Source organism: Entelurus aequoreus, linkage group LG16 (assembly GCF_033978785.1).
Source record: "Entelurus aequoreus isolate RoL-2023_Sb linkage group LG16, RoL_Eaeq_v1.1, whole genome shotgun sequence".
In the NCBI taxonomy this organism is placed as follows: Eukaryota; Metazoa; Chordata; class Actinopteri; order Syngnathiformes; family Syngnathidae; genus Entelurus; species Entelurus aequoreus.
This window is the reverse complement of record NC_084746.1, coordinates 17,853,601-17,873,979: the sequence shown is the minus strand read 5'-3', so window position 1 is coordinate 17,873,979 and position 20,379 is coordinate 17,853,601. Positions and strand designations below refer to the sequence as shown.

At 38.5% G+C, this 20,379-nt stretch overlaps 1 protein-coding gene across 1 annotated transcript in view; it reads left to right on the top strand.

The window, feature by feature from the left end:
- wls (Wnt ligand secretion mediator) overlaps positions 1 to 20,379 on the top strand; it is a 79,584-nt gene that overhangs the window by 48,306 nt on the left and 10,899 nt on the right. Inside the window, exons 6-9 of the mRNA XM_062023462.1 lie at positions 6,340 to 6,508; positions 6,581 to 6,678; positions 12,675 to 12,738; positions 17,607 to 17,750. Of these exons, the coding sequence (XP_061879446.1) occupies positions 6,340 to 6,508; positions 6,581 to 6,678; positions 12,675 to 12,738; positions 17,607 to 17,750 (475 nt within the window). The remainder of the gene's footprint in view (positions 1 to 6,339; positions 6,509 to 6,580; positions 6,679 to 12,674; positions 12,739 to 17,606; positions 17,751 to 20,379) is intronic.

Here is a 20,379-nt window from a genome sequence, read left to right as displayed (position 1 = left end):
TTCCGTTAGCCTGTCTATGAGCTTGTCCATTTTACGTTAGCATTACGCTAGAGGAATTAGAGCCGACCTTCTTCCTGCATAATTATATTGCTTTTTTCAGTTTATTCCAAACTTTATTATTAATCTAACGGGACTCTGAAATGTATGTGCACATATAATGTACTTTCCTTATTGTGCTTACTCTTAATGGAGATTATCAATAATTTTTTTCATCACTAAATTAAAGCACTGTTTACATGTATTGGCAAACTAAATTGCAACATTGAGGGAGGGCAAAGTATAGTGTAGCTTGTGTTTCCTTTTACAATAATCAGCAACAATTGGAAAAATAGACAAAAACAATATAATACCAGAAAAAAAATTATCTAATAACACATTTGTTTTTAAATATACATAAAACAGTTGTTGAGACTTTTTAAAGAAAATACTGTATATGCGTCCTTGCAAATAAAGATGATTATAACGTCGCCACACATACAGTGGCAATCTAGGAGAAACCCTGAAATAAACTTGTTAAATAAAACATCTGCCTTGTTTTTAATACATATTTAAGCCTCTTAAGCTACTGCATTTTAATGTTGGTCATTGGAGAGCCAAGAGTTTTCTTGGTGAAAAGGTTTGAGAAGCACTTAAAACATCTATTTTGTATCATATTAATATAGTGTTAATATTATATCAGGCATATAAATAACTTATTGCATGTCAGGATGGATGGTACAGGGGTTGATACTAGTTTGATCATATTAATATAGTACTATTATTATTATATCAGACACATTAATAACCTATTGCATGTCAGGATGGATGGTACAGGGGTTGATACTAGTTTGATCATATTAATATAGTACTATTATTATTATATCAGACACATTAATAACCTATTGCATGTCAGGATGGATGGTACAGGGGTTGATACTAGTTTGATCATATTAATATAGTACTATTATTATTATATCAGACACATTAATAACCTATTGCATGTCAGGATGGATGGTACAGGGGTTGATACTAGTTCGATCATATTAATATAGTACTATTATTATTATATCAGACACATTAATAACCTATTGCATGTCAGGATGGATGGTACAGTGGTTGATATCAGTTTCATCATAATATAGCAGGGGTGTCCAAAGTGCGGCCCGGGGGCCATTTGCGGCCCACAGCTAATTGTTTACCGGCCGCACATGCCACACATTCTGGAAATGCTATTGCAAAAATTTAAAAAAACATTTAAAAAAGTGGAATGAGGTGCAATCTAACTAGAAAAAGTTGCAATGTTGACACAAAGCTACCATGCAGGCTTTTTTCCCTTCTTTTGTCTTTCTTTTTTCTTTTTTTGCCATTGCTCCAAAAAAAAAAATCAATGTTATAATGAATTATTGACTTATTCAAGGCTCCAATTATTTCAAATATTTCACTTTAAAATGTTTTATGTGGGAAATATTGCATATATTGTGTGGTTGCCATACAAAAACATCAACATTTTATTTGACAAAAGAGCATAAAACAAACAAACAAAATAATAGTTTAAACGTAAAATCGACATATATATCTGAAGTTGATCTCGTAACTTCAGTGTTGAAAGTAAAAAAATAAATAATAAATATGTACCACTTTCTGAGTGGATCCCAAATATATTTAATGGGATTTTATTTATCTTTTCACTGTGATTACTCAAAAATAATAATGAATTAAAACCAATGGTGTCCTGCATTATTGATATTTTTAAGGCTCTAATTACTTCACATCAAACATTGCTTTCTGAATGTTTTGGGCAGTGGGGGAAATACTGCATATTTCAGTTTTATTATAAAAAACTAAGTTGTCTTTGACAGAAAAGGCATAAAACCTTTTTGTTTTTTTAAATTTTATATCAACCTGAAGTTGATATACTGTAGAGATTTACTGTAAGCGTTATATAAATTAAAAAAAATAATAATTTGACTTGTTTTTAACATTTTAATGACTTAGACCCTTTATGGTCCCCGGGATCCTTAAAGGTAAAAAACAAACAAAATCCATATAATTTGTTACGGTTTGAAAAGGAAAAATATCAAAATGGCCCCCGCATGCTTTAATTTTTCCGTGTGCGGCCCTCAGTGGAAAAAGTTTGGACACCCCTGTATTATAGTATTATTATTATATTAGACAGACTAATAACCTACTGCATGTCAGCATGGATGGTCCAGTGGTTGATACTAGTTTCATCATATTATTATAGTATTAATAAAGTACCAATGATTCACTAGGTGTGGCGAAATTATTCTCTGCATTTGACCCATCCCCCGTGATCACCCCTTGGGAGGTGAGGGGAGCAGTGGGCAGCAGCGGTGGCCGCGCCCGGGAATCTTTTTTTGGTGATTTAACCCCCAATTCCAACCCTTGATACTGAGTGAGGTAATGGGTCCCATTTTTATAGTCTTTGGTATAACCCGGCCGGGGTTTGAACTCACAACCTACCGATCTCAGGGCGGACGCTCTAACCACTAGGCCACTGAGTAGGTATTATTACATCAGACACACTAATAACCTATTGCATGTCAGGATGGATGGTACAGTGGTTAATGCTAGTTTGATCATATTATTATAGTATTATCATATCAGATACACTAATAACCTATTACATGTCCGGGTGGATGGCACAGTGGTTGATATCAGTTTGTGACCCAAAGGGACATGCGTTCAAGTCCCAAATTTAATCGCTTATTTTTTTACCCATTTTCCTGCAAAATTGACCATATTTTGAAATGCAAACATTGAGCGGTATGTTCAGAAAGTCAACCTCAAGTTAGATACATTTAGAAGGAAAAGTTTAGCTACTTTCTTACGGAACCAAGAACACAACTGAGAATTGTGACATCTGCAGTTACTGTTGATTAGTGCTACTAATTACATCTAAATGTTTTGCACAATGATGTCATGATGTTTCCTCCTCACTTTTAACTTCTTAACGTGCCCGAGCACTCTCTTCACACCCTGGCGGTTCGTACACACACTCTGTTGGTTTTGCCCAGGGCACATTCCTCACATACCACCCTAGTGAGCTTTCATTTTGTTCCCTCTAAGAAGCTTTGCTGAGGAGCTGAGTCTAGAGCCCAATGATTTACAACCTGGAGTGCATTACTTCTATTACTTTTGTCAAAAATCATCATATTTCAACGTCACTTTTCTCCCTCTGGCTCTTTATGGCCTAACCCTGTTGTGAAAACTCCCAAACCGCTTGAACTGAATTTGTGGTGGTTTTAGTGCAGTGTTCACTCAGAACCCATTTGGAGGTTGTGTGATGTCCCCTTTTTGAGTCTGTGCTTTTTTATCTGCAATGAAAATCAAGCGTTGTCATAACACTGTTTTGCCCGCTTGTCCTGGCTATTTATGAGGGTCCTTTTTATCTGCTGGTGGCATGCAGAAACCTGCTTCAGGACCTCATTGACCTCTCAGGAGTTTCACATACATTCACACATTACTTACCTGTCTTGATTTCAGGCTTTGTAGCTATACTGATTTTGGACTATCACTTACCAGCCATTTAAATCTGCAGTCAATTCAATCTGAAAGTTAAAAGTTGAGGCGCCTGCATTGTCTTGAATCCAGACAGTGATTCGGATCACTCCCAAAATCCACTCACTGTTTCCCTTTTTCTGTTTAGGATATTTATTTTTACTTTCATCAAAGTCTGCCCATAACTTTTTGAGTTAAGTTTCAGTTTATTTCGAACATGCATGCATACAACATGATGCATCCCAATTTCCAGTTTCTCTATTCAACATGTTCGAAAAGGAGTAGGAAGAAGCAGAGCTTATTTAATCCTATCCCTTTTCCTTTACATAGAAGTTGCTAACACATTTGTTCACTTCCTGTTCTCAGTTTATTCACAAGATACTCCATAAGTAATAACATTAAAAATAAATAAATGAATAAGTTGTATTTCATATAGTGAGATAAATAAGATTATCTAGAAAATGAATAGATGGATGAAATACATTCAGAAGGTTTATCATGGTTCTTCTTCTTTGTACTTTGTAAACATTTTAAGTTTGAAGCGTTTGTTGAAGTGGATCATATTAGTACATTGTTTGATTTCTTTGTTTAATCAATTCCATATTTTAAGTCCACATACTGATATACTAAAGGTCTTAAAAGTGTTGCACGTGCATACAAATGTTTTAAATTACATTTTTCTCTAAGGTTATATTTTTCTGCTTTTGTTGAGATGAATTGTTGTATATTCTTGGGTAGCAGGTTATAGTTTGCTTTGTGTATAATTTTAGCTTTTTGCAAATTCACTATGCCGGGGAATTTCAGTATTTTCAATTCAATGAATAAAGGGTTTGTATGTTCTCTATATCCAACATTATGTTTTATTATAACTGACTTCTTTGTAACACAGTTAATGAATGAAGTGTACTTTTGTAGTTATTTCCCATATTTCTACACAATAACTCAGATATTTTCAACACTAGTGAGCAGTAAAGAATATGAAGTGATTTTTTTTGTCCACAACATATTTTTGCTTTATTCATTATTGAAGTTTTTCTTGCCACTTTATGTTGTACATTTTTATATGAGTTATGTCGCTAACTATAAAACTAACCCGTGCAATTACATAACATCCTGATAGAGGAAATCAAACTAGGCATGTGCCGATTGCTTGGCCACTGATCAGTATCGGTCAATTTTCGTGAAGAATTATGTGATCGCTATTGCCAATTTGTGCCTTTAATACCGACCGCCTCTAGCTAATACTGTGTTTATTTTTTGTCCCCCGAGACTAATAAGTTAACTGCTAATTCTGTGTCTCTTCACACAGTGTGGTGCCGCTCCCCTAAGATAATAATCACCTCCATTCCGGAAAATGAACATTTTTGGAGGGCACTGCTTAACATGTATTACACCAAAAACAAGCCAAGAGCAGGCATGCTAATAGCTACGCTAGCTTTAAACAGAGGAAATAAGTGCTTAGTAAATTTTGAAGAAGGGTAGAAGGAAGCATGTTACATCAGAAAGTAAGCAGATATTAACAGGAAATTAACACGTAGGTTAAAGAGAGTCTAGAGCAGTGATTTTCAACCACTATGCCGTGCACATTGCCGTGAGATATTGTCTGGTGTGCCGTGGGAAATTATGCAACTTCACCTAATTGGTCCAAAAAATATATTTTTGCAAATCAATAATTATAATCTGCAAATACTGTGCCGTTCCTTAGTGTCCTTGCTGTGTAGAACTCGGCTGTAGAACTGTGATCCCAATATGCAGACCACAGCGTGCAGGTAAAAAGGTATGCAACGCTTAAGCCAAAAATGAACAAAAGGGAAAGGAAAAGGCAATGAAGCATAGGGATGGCTATGTAAAACGACAGTAAAACTGAACTGGCTACAAAACAGAATGCTGGACGACAGCAAAAACTTGCAGCGTGTGGAGCAGAGACGGCGTACACAAAGTACATCCATACATGACATGACAATCAACAATGTCCCCACATTGAAGAATAGCAACAACTTAAATAGCCTTGCTTGCTAACACAAAGCAGGTGCGGGGAATAGCGCTCAAAGGAAGACATGATACTGCTACAGGAAAACACCAAAATAACAGTACAAGACAAGAACTAAAGCACTACACACAGGAAAACACCAACAAAGTCAAAATAAGGCACAAGGAGGACCTGGTGGAGTTTCATTTTTTAACGTTTTCTGCTGGTGGTGTGCCGTCGGATTTTTAAATAATAAAAAATGTGCCATGCCTCAAAAAAGGTTGAAAAACACTGAAGGTTGAAAAACACTGGTCTAGAGAGAGGATAATATAACAACTGTTGGTGTCAGCATTGTCACAGTCAGTACACGTAAGAGGAAGGTGGATCGATCCATACATTGGTGGTGTCTATTAAAGGTAATATCACTAGGAAAAAAAAAAAAAAAAAAAAAAAAAAAAGAGAAGAAAAAAAAAATAATAAAAAAAGGTAATATCACTATATGATCCTTAACAGAGATCAGATTGATATTTTTAGATTTTCTCAAAAAATAATTTTTTTTGTTTTATTTACAAACTCCGTGAATTTCCGTGGACACAGGAAGAGTTTGAGGCCAAATACCAAATGCTTAATTTAGCAGATTTTGTCGAGTTATTGTGTAGTATTGACTTTGCTCAAACAATTGTATGGAACAAAAGAGAATAAGGAAGTCATTGAAACATTGTGTTGATATTGTTACATTATCACCAGCACTCACCATCAAAAAGTTCCAGTTATGACCTGTGATGGGTAACTGAATCTGCAGCATAAAACTCTGATATAAATAAATCCAAAGCAGGAAGTGATGTACAATACTGTTCTTGGTTTTGCAGAGTAATCTTTGCTTTGGGCATCTCCATGACCTTCATTAACATCCCAGTGGAGTGGTTTTCTGTTGGCTTCAACTGGACCTGGATGTTGCTTTTTGGAGACATCCGACAAGGCATTTTTTACTCCATGTTGCTTTCCTTCTGGATCATCTTCTGTGGGGAACACCTCATGGTAATGTACCTGGCTCCCCGCTTGCTCTCCCCCCTGACCTGCAGAGCGTCATCCATTGTCTGCTTCTCCCAGGACCAGACGGAGAGGAATCGTTTCTCCGTGTACTGGAAGCAAGTCGGACCCATCGTGTTTGGGTCCTTCTGTCTTTTTATCTTTGACATGTGCGAGAGGTGAGATCACGTCTTTTTGACCCTTAAAATGACATGTATACTTTTTAAACAGCAAAGCAATAGCTCCCGTATGTCCTACACTGTATGCTGCAGAGTGTGTGTAAAGAGAGTATGGCCAACTTCTCCTCAATGATTGGTCAAAAGGCAGTCACGTGACAACAAGCGCTGTCGAGTACTAATTAAACTTCAATCACACGCCACGGTTGTTTAAAGCCACCACCACTAGGGGTCCTCACATGATCAAAAAGGCCAAAGTGTGTGTAAAGAGAGTATGGCCAACTTCAATCTCCTCAATGATTGGTCAAAAGGCAGTCAACTGACTGCAGGGCGCCATGACTGCTGCCAACTTTGAGCTTGTTGGACGGACATTTTGTGGGATTAGTAAACAACTGCAACTAGCCGGAATAGAAATGGAAAGAATAGAAAGTAAACAAAGAAGGGGAATTAAAGGCCTACTGAAATGAATTTTTTTAATTTAAACGGGGATAGCAGATCTATTCTATGTGTCATACTTGATCATTTCGCGATATTGCCATATTTTTGCTGAAAGGATTTAGTAGAGAACAACGACGATAAAGATTGCAACTTTTGGTATCTGATAAAAAAAAGGCTTGCCCCTACCGGAAGTAGCGTGACGTAGTCAGTTGAACATATACGCAAAGTTCCCTATTGTTTACAATGATGGCCGCATGAAGTGAGAGAGATTCGGACCGAGAAAGCGACAATTTCCCCATTAATTTGAGCGAGGATGAAAGATTTGTGGATGAGTAAAGTGCAAGTGAAGGACTAGTGGGGAGTTGAAGCTATTCAGATAGGGAAGATGCTGTGAGAGCCGGGGGTGACCTGATATTCAGCTGGGAATGACTACAACAGTAAATAAACACAAGACATATATATACTCTATTAGCCACAACACAACCAGGCTTATATTTAATATGCCACAAATTAATCCTGCATAAAAACACCTGCGTGTTTGTTACGCTAGCTCCTAGCTCCTCTGCTAGCTCCTAGCTCCATAGAACACGCCAATACAATTCAAACACCTGATCAACACACACAATCACTCAGCCCAAAAGACCGTTCACCTAACCCAAGGTTCATAAAGCTTATATATTTTTAAAAAGTTACGTACGTGACGCGCACATACGGTCAAGCTATCAAATGTTTAGCAGCCAAGGCTGCATACTCGCGGTACCTGATATTCAGCTGGGAATGACTACAACAGTAAATAAACACAAGACATATATATACTCTATTAGCCACAACACAACCAGGCTTATATTTAATATGCCACAAATTAATCCTGCATAAAAACACCTGCGTGTTTGTTATGCTAGCTCCTAGCTCCTCTGCTAGCTCCTAGCTCCATAGAACACGCCAATACAATTCAAACACCTGATCAACACACACAATCACTCAGCCCAAAAGACCGTTCACCTAACCCAAGGTTCATAAAGCTTATATATTTAAAAAAAGTTACGTACATACACAAAAAAAAGTTGCGCACATACGGTCAAGCGATCAAATGTTTAGAAGCCAAAGCTGCATACTCACAGTAGCACGTCTGCGTCTTTGTCATCCAAATCAAAGTAATCCTGGTAAGAGTCTGTGTTGTCCCAGTTCTCTACAGGCGTCTGTGTATCGAAGTCAAAAGTCCTCCTGGTTAGAGTCTCTGTTATCCGAGTTCTTCCATCTTGACTGCATCTTTCGGGAATGTAAACAAAGAAGCGCCGGCTGTGTACTGTTGTTGCTGACTACGTTCGAAAAATACGTCCATTTCGCACCGACAACTTTCTTCTTTGCTTGCTCAGCTTCCTTCTCCATAATGCAATGAACATGATTGCAACAGATTCACGAACACAGATGTCCAGAATACTGTGGAATTATGAAATGAAAACAGAGCTTTTTCGTATTGGCTTCAATGTGGAAGGCATACCCGTGTTCGCCGGGCTACGTCACGCGCATACGTCATCCTCAGAGGCGTTTCGAACCGGAAGTTTAGCGGCAAATTTAAAATGTCACTTTATAAGTTAACCCGGCCGTATTGGCATGTGTTGCAATGTTAAGATTTCATCATTGATATATAAACTATCAGACTGCGTGGTCGGTAGTAGTGGGTTTCAGTAGTACCCACTACTACCGACCACGCTGAGCAAGCAAAGAAGAAAGTTGTCGGTGCGAAATGGACGTATTTTTCGAACGTAGTCAGCCACAACAGTACACAGCCGGCGCTTCTTTGTTTACATTCCCGGAAGATGCAGTCAAGATGGAAGAACTCGGATAACAGAGACTCTAACCAGGAGGACATTTGACTTGGATACACAGACGCCTGTAGAGAACTGGGACAACACAGACTCTTACCAGGATTACTTTGATTTGGATGACAAAGACGCAGACGTGCTACTGTGAGTATGCAGCTTTGGCTTTTTTTTGCGTATGTACGTAACTTTTTTAAAATATATAAGCTTTATGAACCTTGGGTTAGGTGAACGGTCTTTTGGGCTGAGTGATTGTGTGTGTTGATCATGTGTTTGAATTGTATTGGCGTGTTCTATGGAGCTAGGAGCTAGCAGAGGAGCTAGCATAACACGTACCGTACCTACGTGCGCGTCACGTACGTAACTTTTTAAAAATATATAAGCTTTATGAACCTTGGGTTAGGTGAACGGTCTTTTGGGCTGAGTGATTGTGTGTGTTGATCGGGTGTTTGAATTGTATTGGCGTGTTCTATGGAGCTAGGAGCTAGCAGAGGAGCTAGGAGCTAGCATAACAAACACGCAGGTGTTTACGGACGGGAGTGGGGAGGTGTTTGTTATGCGGATTAATTTGTGGCATATTAAATATAAGCCTGGTTGTGTTGTGGCTAATAGAGTATATATATGTCTTGTGTTTATTTACTGTTGTAGTCATTCCCAGCTGAATATCAGGTCACCCCCGGCTCTCACAGCATCTTCCCTATCTGAATAGCTTCAACTCCCCACTAGTCCTTCACTTGCACTTTACTCATCCACAAATCTTTCATCCTCGCTCAAATTAATGGGGAAATTGTCGCTTTCTCGGTCCGAATCTCTCTCACTTCATGCGGCCATCATTGTAAACAATAGGGAACTTTGCGTATATGTTCAACTGACTACGTCACGCTACTTCCGGTAGGTGCAAGCCTTTTTTTTATCAGATACCAAAAGTTGCAATCTTTATCGTCGTTGTTCTATACTAAATCCTTTCAGCAAAAATATGGCAATATCGCGAAATGATCAAGTATGACACATAGAATAGATCTGCTATCCCCGTTTAAATAAAAAAAAATCATTTCAGTAGGCCTTTAAACTTCAATCACACGCCACAGTTGTTTAAAGCCACCACCACTAGGGGTCCCCACCTGACTAAAGAGAGTATGGCCAACTTCAATCTCCTCAATGATTGGTCAAAAGGCAGTCACCTGACTACAGGGCACCATGACTGCTACCAACTTTGAGCTCATGCTACGTGTCTGCGGCGCTTCCTAGTTAGTTTTTCCAGGTGTATAAATGCCCTGTTGTGCAGCGTGGGGCCGCTCCACCCGTGAGAATTGTGGAAATCTTTTCCATGGCTTTCCTCACAAGCCGGAAAGAAGACAAGTATGAAGTTGAAGGTTTGCCGTCAACACTGGAGAGACACTGATTACAGCGTCTTGTGCCAGCTAAACACTCGACACAACGTCTGCGTTTTGTTCAGGAGAGAACACACATATTATCATACAATAATAAGTGAAGTGAAGTGAAGTGAATTATATTTTTATAGCGCTTTTCTCTAGTGACTCAAAGCGCTTTACATAGTGAAACCCAATATCTAAGTTACATTTAAACCAGTGTGGGTGGCACTGGGAGCAGGTGGGTAAAGTGTCTTGCCCAAGGACACAACGGCAGGGACTAGGATGGCGGAAGCGGGGATCGAACCTGCAACCCTCAAGTTGCTGGCACGGCCGCTCTACCAACCGAGCTATACCGCCCCACAAGAAATTAATACATTTAACAGTTGGTTTGACCAAAACAGGCCAACTTTGAATCTCAGTACAACTCAAATAATGCAATCCAGTAACAGCAGAAGGGAAAGTCAAACACAAATAGATTGACACTGAAAGAGTAAACTAAAACACACTTTGGGGGTAAAAATAGATGAGAAAATGAACTGTAAATCTCATGTAAAAATACAACATCAAGTGGCAAGAAATGTCAATAATCAATAAAGCAAATTATGTTGTGGACCAAAAATCACTTCATATTCTTTACTGCTCGCCAGTATTACCATATTTGAGTTATTGTGATATAAGTAAAAAGTCGACTTATTCACTGAGCGTGTTAGAAACAAGAAAGATGAGTTATAATAATACACAGTGATTACACCACACTTGACACACTTCACACAAAAGTAAAACACATATAAGTAAAAAGTCGACTTATTCACAGAGTGTGTTAGAAACAAGAAAGATGAGTTATAATAATACATAGACAGTGACACACACAGTGATTACAAACACACCACCCTTGACACAAAAGTCACAATTTCTCTGTGATTGTTGGTCCAAAGCGAATTATTTTTTTGGTCGTTGCGTGTTAGAATGCTTGCTGGTCACTAAACACTGCAGGAATGTAGCAGCAGAGTGCGTCAAATACGGCCACAAAAAGATACTTTCACAACATAAAAGCATGTTTTATTGTAAGTTTATGATCTGGAGTATGTTTAGAACTATATTTAGACGGATTATTTTGGTTTATTTTGTCAGAAAAACTACCATCAGAACGACAGCAATTGCACAGCCGCACACGTCCTTGGTAGCAAAGATGGCACCTGGTGTTCAGTTGGCCGTACTCTCTTTATACACCACTCTATTATACTGTAAATTATTTCATTGTAAATTCACAGAAAATTACTGGCAATTAATTGCATTACTTTGACTGCAACATTTACAGTAATTTACTGTGAACTATATTTACAGCAGGTACAGAGCTCTGAATTTACAGGCAATTGCAAGAACTGAATGCTGTAACTTCATATATGTAATTTATAGTTAATGACGGGATGTAGTTGTAGTTAATTACTCTCTCGGTTTAACAGTGTACCACCACTTACTGTACAATACTTTAATTTGACTTTGTGATATTACAGAAGACTGATTACAGTTTTTTACTGTGAAATTTAATATAATGTTTACTCTTTTGTTGTAATGTTAGAGTACATTTTAATATTATTTTACTGTGAAATTAAATAATATAATGTTTACTGTCTTTTGTTGTAATGTTACAGTACATTTTGATCACATTATTTTATTGTGAAATTAAATAATATAATGTTTACCGTAATTTGTTGTAATGTTACTGTATATTTTGAAGTGAATTATATATTTATATAGCGCTTTTTCTCTAGTGACTCAAAGCACTCAAGGCACTTTTACATAGTGAAAACCAATATCTAAGTTACATTTAAACCAGTGTGGGTGGCACTGGGAGCAGGTGTGTAAAGTGTCTTGCCCAAGGACACAACAGCAGTGACTAGGATGGCGGAAGCGGGGATCGAACCTGGAACCCTCAAGTTGCTGGCACGGCCACTCTACCAACCGAGCTATACCGCCCCATTTGATGACATTATTTTACTGTGAAATTACAACAAAAAACTGTAAACATTACATTATTAAATGTTATAGTACATTTTGATGACATTATTATACTGTAAAAAAAAATAAAAAAATATATTTAGTCTTTAATAGTAATGTTACAGTACATTTTGATATTATTTTACTTTGAAATTAAGTAAGATGTTTAGTTTTTTGTAGTAATGTTACAGTACATATTGATGACATTATTTTACTGTGAAATTAAATAATATAATGTTTACATTCTTTTGTTGTAATGTTACAGTACATTTTGATATTATTTTACTGTGATTTAAAAAAAAAAATGCTATAAAAAAGTGTTTTTGTTTGTAAATAGGTGCATTATTTAGTTTGTTTGTTTCACCAGAGGTGTCCAGCTGACAAACCCCTTCTACAGCATCTGGGCGTCTGATGTGGGGACCGAGCTGGCTGTATCCTTTTTACACTCAAATATCGGACAAAAACAGACGTGTGCTTTAGAACTCCAAAAAATGAACTCAACGCACGTGAGCATATGCACACGGTAAAAGAGCAGACCTTCCTTTTTGAAGATGCACTTCATTTTTCATGGTTTCTTGTTATTGTCGACACAGATCGTTCCCCAGACTAATTAGAAGAGGAATAATTCAATAATGCCATATGCTGCCTCTGGCCTGGGAAGCATTTGTGTTTTTTTATGTCTCTCGTTTGTTTCTAAGCTTGCCAGTTTGAAAATAGACAGTTTTAAACACTGAAATGTTTCTCATTGACACGTTTATGATGTTGATTAGAGGTGGGGGAAGTAATTAATTTTTAGATGCATGGCAATTCGGTCATGGACGATTATAAAATCGATTAGTAAACGTCGATAGTCGATTTATCTTAAATAAAGTAATGCAGACCTCACAGAGAAAGCCAACCAGCTCCTTTATTTTAGGGCACTTATGCTCCAGTTTTGCACACATTTTCATTAATTTAATCAATGTGATGACAATTTCCTATTACAAATGCACTGTATTTAAAAATTGCAAGTGATAAACGCTTATTTATTGAAATGTTAAACTGCATCAATATATTAAAGATTCATCAATAATCTATTTTTCATCGAATCGTAGCTCCTGAATCCTAATTAGTTCTTGAGGTGGCCAAATATTCCCACCATGGTATCAATGTTCATGAAATATTACACAGCATGGAAGGACTACCGTAATTTCCGGACTATAAGCCGCACCTGACTATAAGCCGCACCAGCTAAATTTAGGGGAAAATACAGATTGCTCCATATATAAGCCGCACCTGACTATAAGCCGCAGGGTTTTGATGTGTAATTACCGTAGTATATAGGGGTTCCTGCTACCACGGAGGGGAATGTCGGGACAGAGATGACTGTTTGGGAACGCAAAGCGTCCCATTTATTAACAATAAATCTTTCAATCATTCAATCAAACTTTCACATCTTTGACATGGCGAACAGCATTCATGCAGAGTACAAATAATACAACGGTGCAAAGTAATACAAAGTGCTCGCCTGTACGTTATCAAAATAACCAGCCTACCGGTATATGAAAAGTCAGTCTTTAATCATTGTGTCATCGTCTTCCTCCTGCGTACTAAAACCACCGAAATCCTCTTCGTCGGTGCCGGAGAAGAACAGGCCGTATATAAGCCGCAGGGACCAGAACGAGGGGAAAAAGTAGCGGCTTATAGTCCGGAAATTACGGTATATCTATTCCACCCTAGGGTCCCAAAGTGAGGTACGTGAATAAGAACACTGATTATTCTGCAGTACGCTGGAACGCCTCTTGTGTACACTGCCCTTGTTAATTCTGCAAAGACACCAAGTTGTTCATGGTTCTGTGTGCGCTCTATGAACAAATACGTACATTTGATGATCATCTAGTGCACACGTGTCAAATTCAAGGTCCGGGGGCCAGATCCGGGCCGAAACGTCATTTAATGTGGCCCGCGAAAGAAAGCCTGGGAATAATGTGGATACTTCATCTTTCTTACTAAATGTTTTCATTTTTTCCATTCTGACAGAAAAAAAGGTATGTAATACATGAAATTTCATATGTTTTAAACTTTGATATATATACAAATATTCGATTGTTATTGGCGTGAATCTTTGGGCACCTCGCCATTCGATTCCGATTCTTGGGATGAGGCTTTGATTCATAATCAATCAATCATCAATCAAAATGTACTTATATAGCCCTAAATCACAAGTGTCTCAAAGGGCTGCACAGGCCACAACGACATCCTCAGCTCAGATCCCACATCAGGGCAAGAAAAAACTCAACCCAATGGGATGACAATGAGAAACCTTGGAGGGGACCGCAGATGTGGGGACCCCCCCTGGGCGACCGGTGCAATGGACGATCATCGATACTCATTTCAACACGATTCTCGATTCAAACTGATTTTTGCAATTTATTATTTGGTATAATAATAATCCAATCCAATCCACTTTATTTGTATAGCACATTTAAACAACAAAAATGTTTCCAAAGTGCTGCAGAACAATATTATAAACAATATTCAAATATTATCCTTAGCTCCACCAATGACTGAATAAAAAAAATAAAAAAATAAACATAAAACCAATATAAAAATAAATATGATTAAAAACGATTTTAAAGGGTAAAACCAATTAAAACAGTAAATAGAAATCAACATTTTAAAAAACACAGAGGACAACAGAGGACAGAGGACCACACTACTCACGTAGGGTTAAAAGCCAAAGAATAAAAGTTAAATGATAAATACATTACATTATTTATTATTTATTTATAATAAAAGTGGGTCTTAAGACGAGACTTAAAACACTCCACTGTGGGAGCAGTTTGAACATGGAGGGGCAGAGTGTTTCAGAGCTTAGGGCTGACCACAGAGAAGGCCCTGTCTCCCCTGGTTTTAAGTCTGGTCTTGGGCACCACGAGCTGGAGCTGGCTCTCGGACCTCAGAGCGCACGCAGGAGTGTAAATTTGGATGAGGTCCGAGATATAATGAGGTGCCAGTCCATGTAAAGCTTTAAAAACAAACAGCAAGGTTTTAAAATCAATTCTTAAATGAACAGGGAGCCAGTGCAAACTCTGAAGAATTGGGGTTATATGCTGGCGTTTCCTGGCCCCTGTTAAAAGTCGTGGTGCCGCGTTCTGGACTAACTTAAACCGGGAGAGAGCTTTTTGGCTAATGCCAGCATAAAGTGCATTGCAGTAGTCCAGGCGACTTGAAATAAAAGCATGCATGACTTGTTCAAAGAGGTTAAAAGATAAAAACGGTTTTACCTTTGCTAAAAGACGAAGATGATAAAAACACGATTTTAAAACGCCATTGACTTGCTTGTCAAGTTTAAAATCGCTGTCTATAGTGACGCTAACGCTGGTGACTTTAGGAATAATGTCACCACCGTAACAAAACAGCTTACAGGTTACAAAACATCCTTTTGGTTGCTGACGTATGACACATACACTACCGTTCAAAAGTTTGGGGTCACCCAAACAATTTTGTGGAATAGCCTTCATTTCTAAGAACAAGAATAGACTGTAGAGTTTCAGATGAAAGTTCTCTTTTTCTGGCCATTTTGAGCGTTTAATTGACCCCACAAATGTGATGCTCCAGAAACTCAATCTGCTCAAAGGAAGGTCAGTTTTGTAGCTTCTGTAACGAGCTAAACTGTTTTCAGATGTGTGAACATGATTGCACAAGGGTTTTCTAATCATCAATTAGCCTTCTGAGCCAATGAGCAAACACATTGCACCATTAGAACACTGGAGTGATAGTTGCTGGAAATGGGCCTCTATATACCTATGTAGATATTGCACCAAAAACCAGACATTTGCAGCTAGAATAGTCATTTACCACATTAGCAATGTATAGAGTGTATTTCTTTAAAGTTAAGACTAGTTTAAAGTTATCTTCATTGAAAAGTACAGTGCTTTTCCTTCAAAAATAAGGACATTTCAATGTGACCCCAAACTTTTGAACGGTAGTGTACGTGCACCAAATAAGCATAGAGATGGCCTAAAAAAAAATTGTTTTCATTAATTCTTCCCAAAATAAGGAATTTGATTTTTGAAAGTTACTAAAAAAAATTGGGATTCGAATGTGATTAAAACATTTTTTTAGCACCCTTAATTATTATAAACTGTATGATAGTTTGTAAAAAAAACAACAAAAAACTTAAATATCTGCTTGTCACCTTGACTTACGAGTTCAAAGCAAGTTATCAATCAATTTGTACATACAAAAATCAAATAACCAAATGCGTAGGCAATAATATAATGAGGCGATTATACTTTTATATTCTTACATTCACTGTTACAAGCGGCCCTCCGAGGGCGGCCATGACTGCGATGTGGCCCTCCATGAAAACAAGTTTGACACCCCTGATTTAGTCCATAGGTGTGTTTTTAATCTTGAAAATGTGAATTGTGTACATTTTTTTTAAACTAAGCCTGTGGTTTGTTTCTTGACTACTGACGACTATGTTACTCATGTTTATTATACGAGCGGTGGATTTTACGCACCATAGCTGAATAAGTCAGCCAGCCTGGCACGTCCTAATGTAAAAGAAATTAGGGAACATTTATTTTCTGAATGTAATAATTAATTATCGGACTGCCGATATTATCGGCCGATAAATGCTTTAAATTGTAATATCGGAAATTATCGGTATCGGTTTCAAAAAGTACAATTTATGACTTTTTAAAACGCCGCTGTACGGAGTGATACACGGACGTAGGGAGGAGTTCAGAGCGCCAATAAACCTTAAAGGCACTGCGTTTGTGTGCCGGCCCAATCACATAATACCTACGGCTTTTCACACACACAAGTGAATGCATGCATATTTGGTCAACAGCCATACAGGTCACACTGAGGATGGCCGTATAAACAACTTTAACACTGTTACAAATATGCGCCACACTGTGAACCCACACCAAAGAAGAATGACAAACACATTTTGGGAGAACATCCGCACCGTAACACAACATAAACACAACAGAACAAATACCCAAAACCCCTTGCAGCACTAACTCTTCCGGGACGCTACAATATACACCCCCCCCCCAACTCCGCCCACCTCAACCTCCTCATGCTCTCTCAGAGAGAGCATGTCCTAAATTCCAAGCTGCTGTTTTTGAGGCATGTTAAAAAAAATAAGTTGAGAATTTTGGGAACCACTGTAGTAATTAGACTATACTTACTTTACAAATGAAATATATCTTTGCATTGTTTTAGCTAAAACGGCGTATGATGACACTGCTTTCTGTTCTTCTGGATGAGCAGGCACTTATTTCCTTGACTGATGTTCTCCCAGATGGCTTTCATTATAGTGGCAGGAATCTGTGCTTGCCTCTACTTCCTCTTCCTCTGCTTCATGGTTTTCCAAGTATTCCGCAACATTAGTGGTAAGAGGACTTCACTGCCCGCCATGTCCAAGGCCAGACGTCTGCACTACGAGGTATGAACGATCGCCGTTTTACTACCTTCGCCAAGCAGGTTGCGTATTCGCCGAGGTTTGTCAGTCAGTGAGCAACACACCTCCAACAGTTATGGACAGATTTTGATGTAATTTTCAGGAAATGTCTCAAACGAGATAAAGAACAAGTGATTACATTTTGATTGTGATCCGGCTCACAGTCTGGATTCAGGATTATTTTTTAAAGGATTAGAAAGGGTCTGATGGAGGTCTGCACTGGGAGTGCATTTCTAGTTAATTTACCTAATTAATGTAAGGGGGGGTGTGAAACGTAACCCCCGCCAAAATTGAGGACATTTTTGTGAAGTAGGCACACTATTTTATGATTTATATGAATATTACCAATATAGCGCACTGGTATATAAACCGCACTCACTCAATTTTAGAAGAAAAAAGTACTTTTCCATTCATTAGCCGCACCGGACTATAAGCAGAAAATTAGTTATTTACACAGAACGATTTTGTAAATGTTTATGTGCCTGTAGACCGGCAGTAAAACGGATGATCAAACAAAACAGAAGTCATTGTCATGGACCCACTAGCCGCGGAAGCTAGCTCTCCAATCAGCGAAAGACTCAATAACTCCACGGTGATGTTTTGGTGAATTTACGAAACTGAAACAATCAATCAATCAATCGATGTTTATTTATATAGCCCTAAATCACAAGTGTCTCAAAGGGCTTCACAAGCCACAACGACATCCTCTAGGAGAGACCGGATGCAATGGACGTCGAGTGGGTCTAGCATAATATTGTGAAAGTCCAGTCCATAGTGGATCTAACATAATAGTGAGAGTCCAGTCCATAATAGTGAGAGTCCAGTCCATAGTGGGGCCAGCAGGAGACCATCCCGAGCGGAGACGGGTCAGCAGCGCAGAGATGTCCCCAACCGATGCATAGGCGAGCGGTCCACCCCGGGTCCCGACTCTGGACAGCCAGCACTTCATCCATGGCCACCGGGCCTGTGTCCGCCCCTCCACAAGGGAGAGGGGGGCAGAGGAGAAAATAAAATAAACGGCAGATCAACTGGTCTAAAAAGGGGGTCTATTTAAAGACTAGAGTATACAAATGAGTTTTAAGATGGGACTTAAATGCTTCTACTGAGGTAGCATCTCTAACATTCCAGAGTACTGGAGCCCGAAAAGAAAACGCTCTATAGCCCGCAGACTTTTTTTCAATACAAAAAGATTGAACAGCTAGAAGACAGAACAAGACTCCTACTTCCGGTTGAATGCTCAGTCGGGCACTGCAGCACCTGCAGTGTGCGAACTCGTCCAAAAGATGGTGCCATAGCATAAACAATAATACACCTATTCAGTGTATTTGCTTGTTTATTTATTTTTTTTGCATTATGACCGTCAGCAAAAAAAAAAAATCCATAAATTAGCTGCACTGTTTTATAAGCCACAGGGATCAAAGCGTAGGAAAAAAGTAGCGGCTTAAAGTCCCGAATTTACGATATATTTATTTAAAGGGGTCATATTGTGCAAAAACAACTTACCTGTTCTTTGGATAAATGGGATCCTCATAACCCCCCAAAATGTGAATATAAACCATGGAGGTGGAGATATGAATAAAACTCTTGACGCAGATGTAGAGCGGCCGTGCCAGCAACCTGGGGGTTCCCTGTTCGAGTCCTGCTTCTGCTTCTTCGACGTCCACAGTCTCCAAAAACAATTTGAAATGTGGACTCGTCAGACCACAAAAACTTTTCCACTTTGCATCAGTCCATCTTAGATGAGCTCGGGCCCAGCGAAGCCAGCGGCGTTTCTGGGTGTTGTTGATAAATGGCTTTCGATTTGCATAGGAGAGTTTTAACTTGCACTTACAGATGTAGCGACCAACTGTAGTTACTGACAGTGGTTTTCTGAAGTGTTCCTAAGCCCACGTGGTGATATCCTTTACACACTGATGTCGCTTTTTGATGCAGTACCGCCTGAGGGATCGAAGGTCCGTAACATCATCGCTTACGTGCAGTGATTTCTCCAGATTTTCTGAACCTTTTGATGATATTACGGACCGTAGATGGTGAAATCCCTAAATTCCTTGCAATAGTTCATTGAGAAATGTTGTTCTTAAATTGTTCTTAAACTGTTTGACGATTTGCTCACGCATTTGTTCACAAAGTGGTGACCCTCGCCCCATCCTTGTTTGTGAACGACTGTGTATTTCATTGAAGCTGCTTTTATACCCAATCATGACACCCACCTGTTCCCAATTAGCCTGTTCACCTGTGGGATGTTCCAAATAAGTGTTTGAGCATTCCTCAACTTTCTCAGTCTTTTTTGCCACTTGTGCCAGCTCTTTTAAAACATGTTGCAGGCATCAAATTCCAAATGAGCTAATATTTGCAAAAAAATAACAGTTTTCCAGTTCGAACGTTAAATATCTCTTCTTTGCAGTCTATTCAATTGAAAATAAGTTGAAAAGGATTTGCAAATCATTGTATTCTGTTTTTATTTACCATTTACACAACGTGCCAACGTCACTGGTTTTGGGGTTTGTATATACAGTATAGGTATATAAAGGTATACACAGTATAGGCGTAATGTGATCAAACTTTCTGGTTCTTGTCAAAAGTCTAGCAGCCACATTTTGTACCAACTGTAATC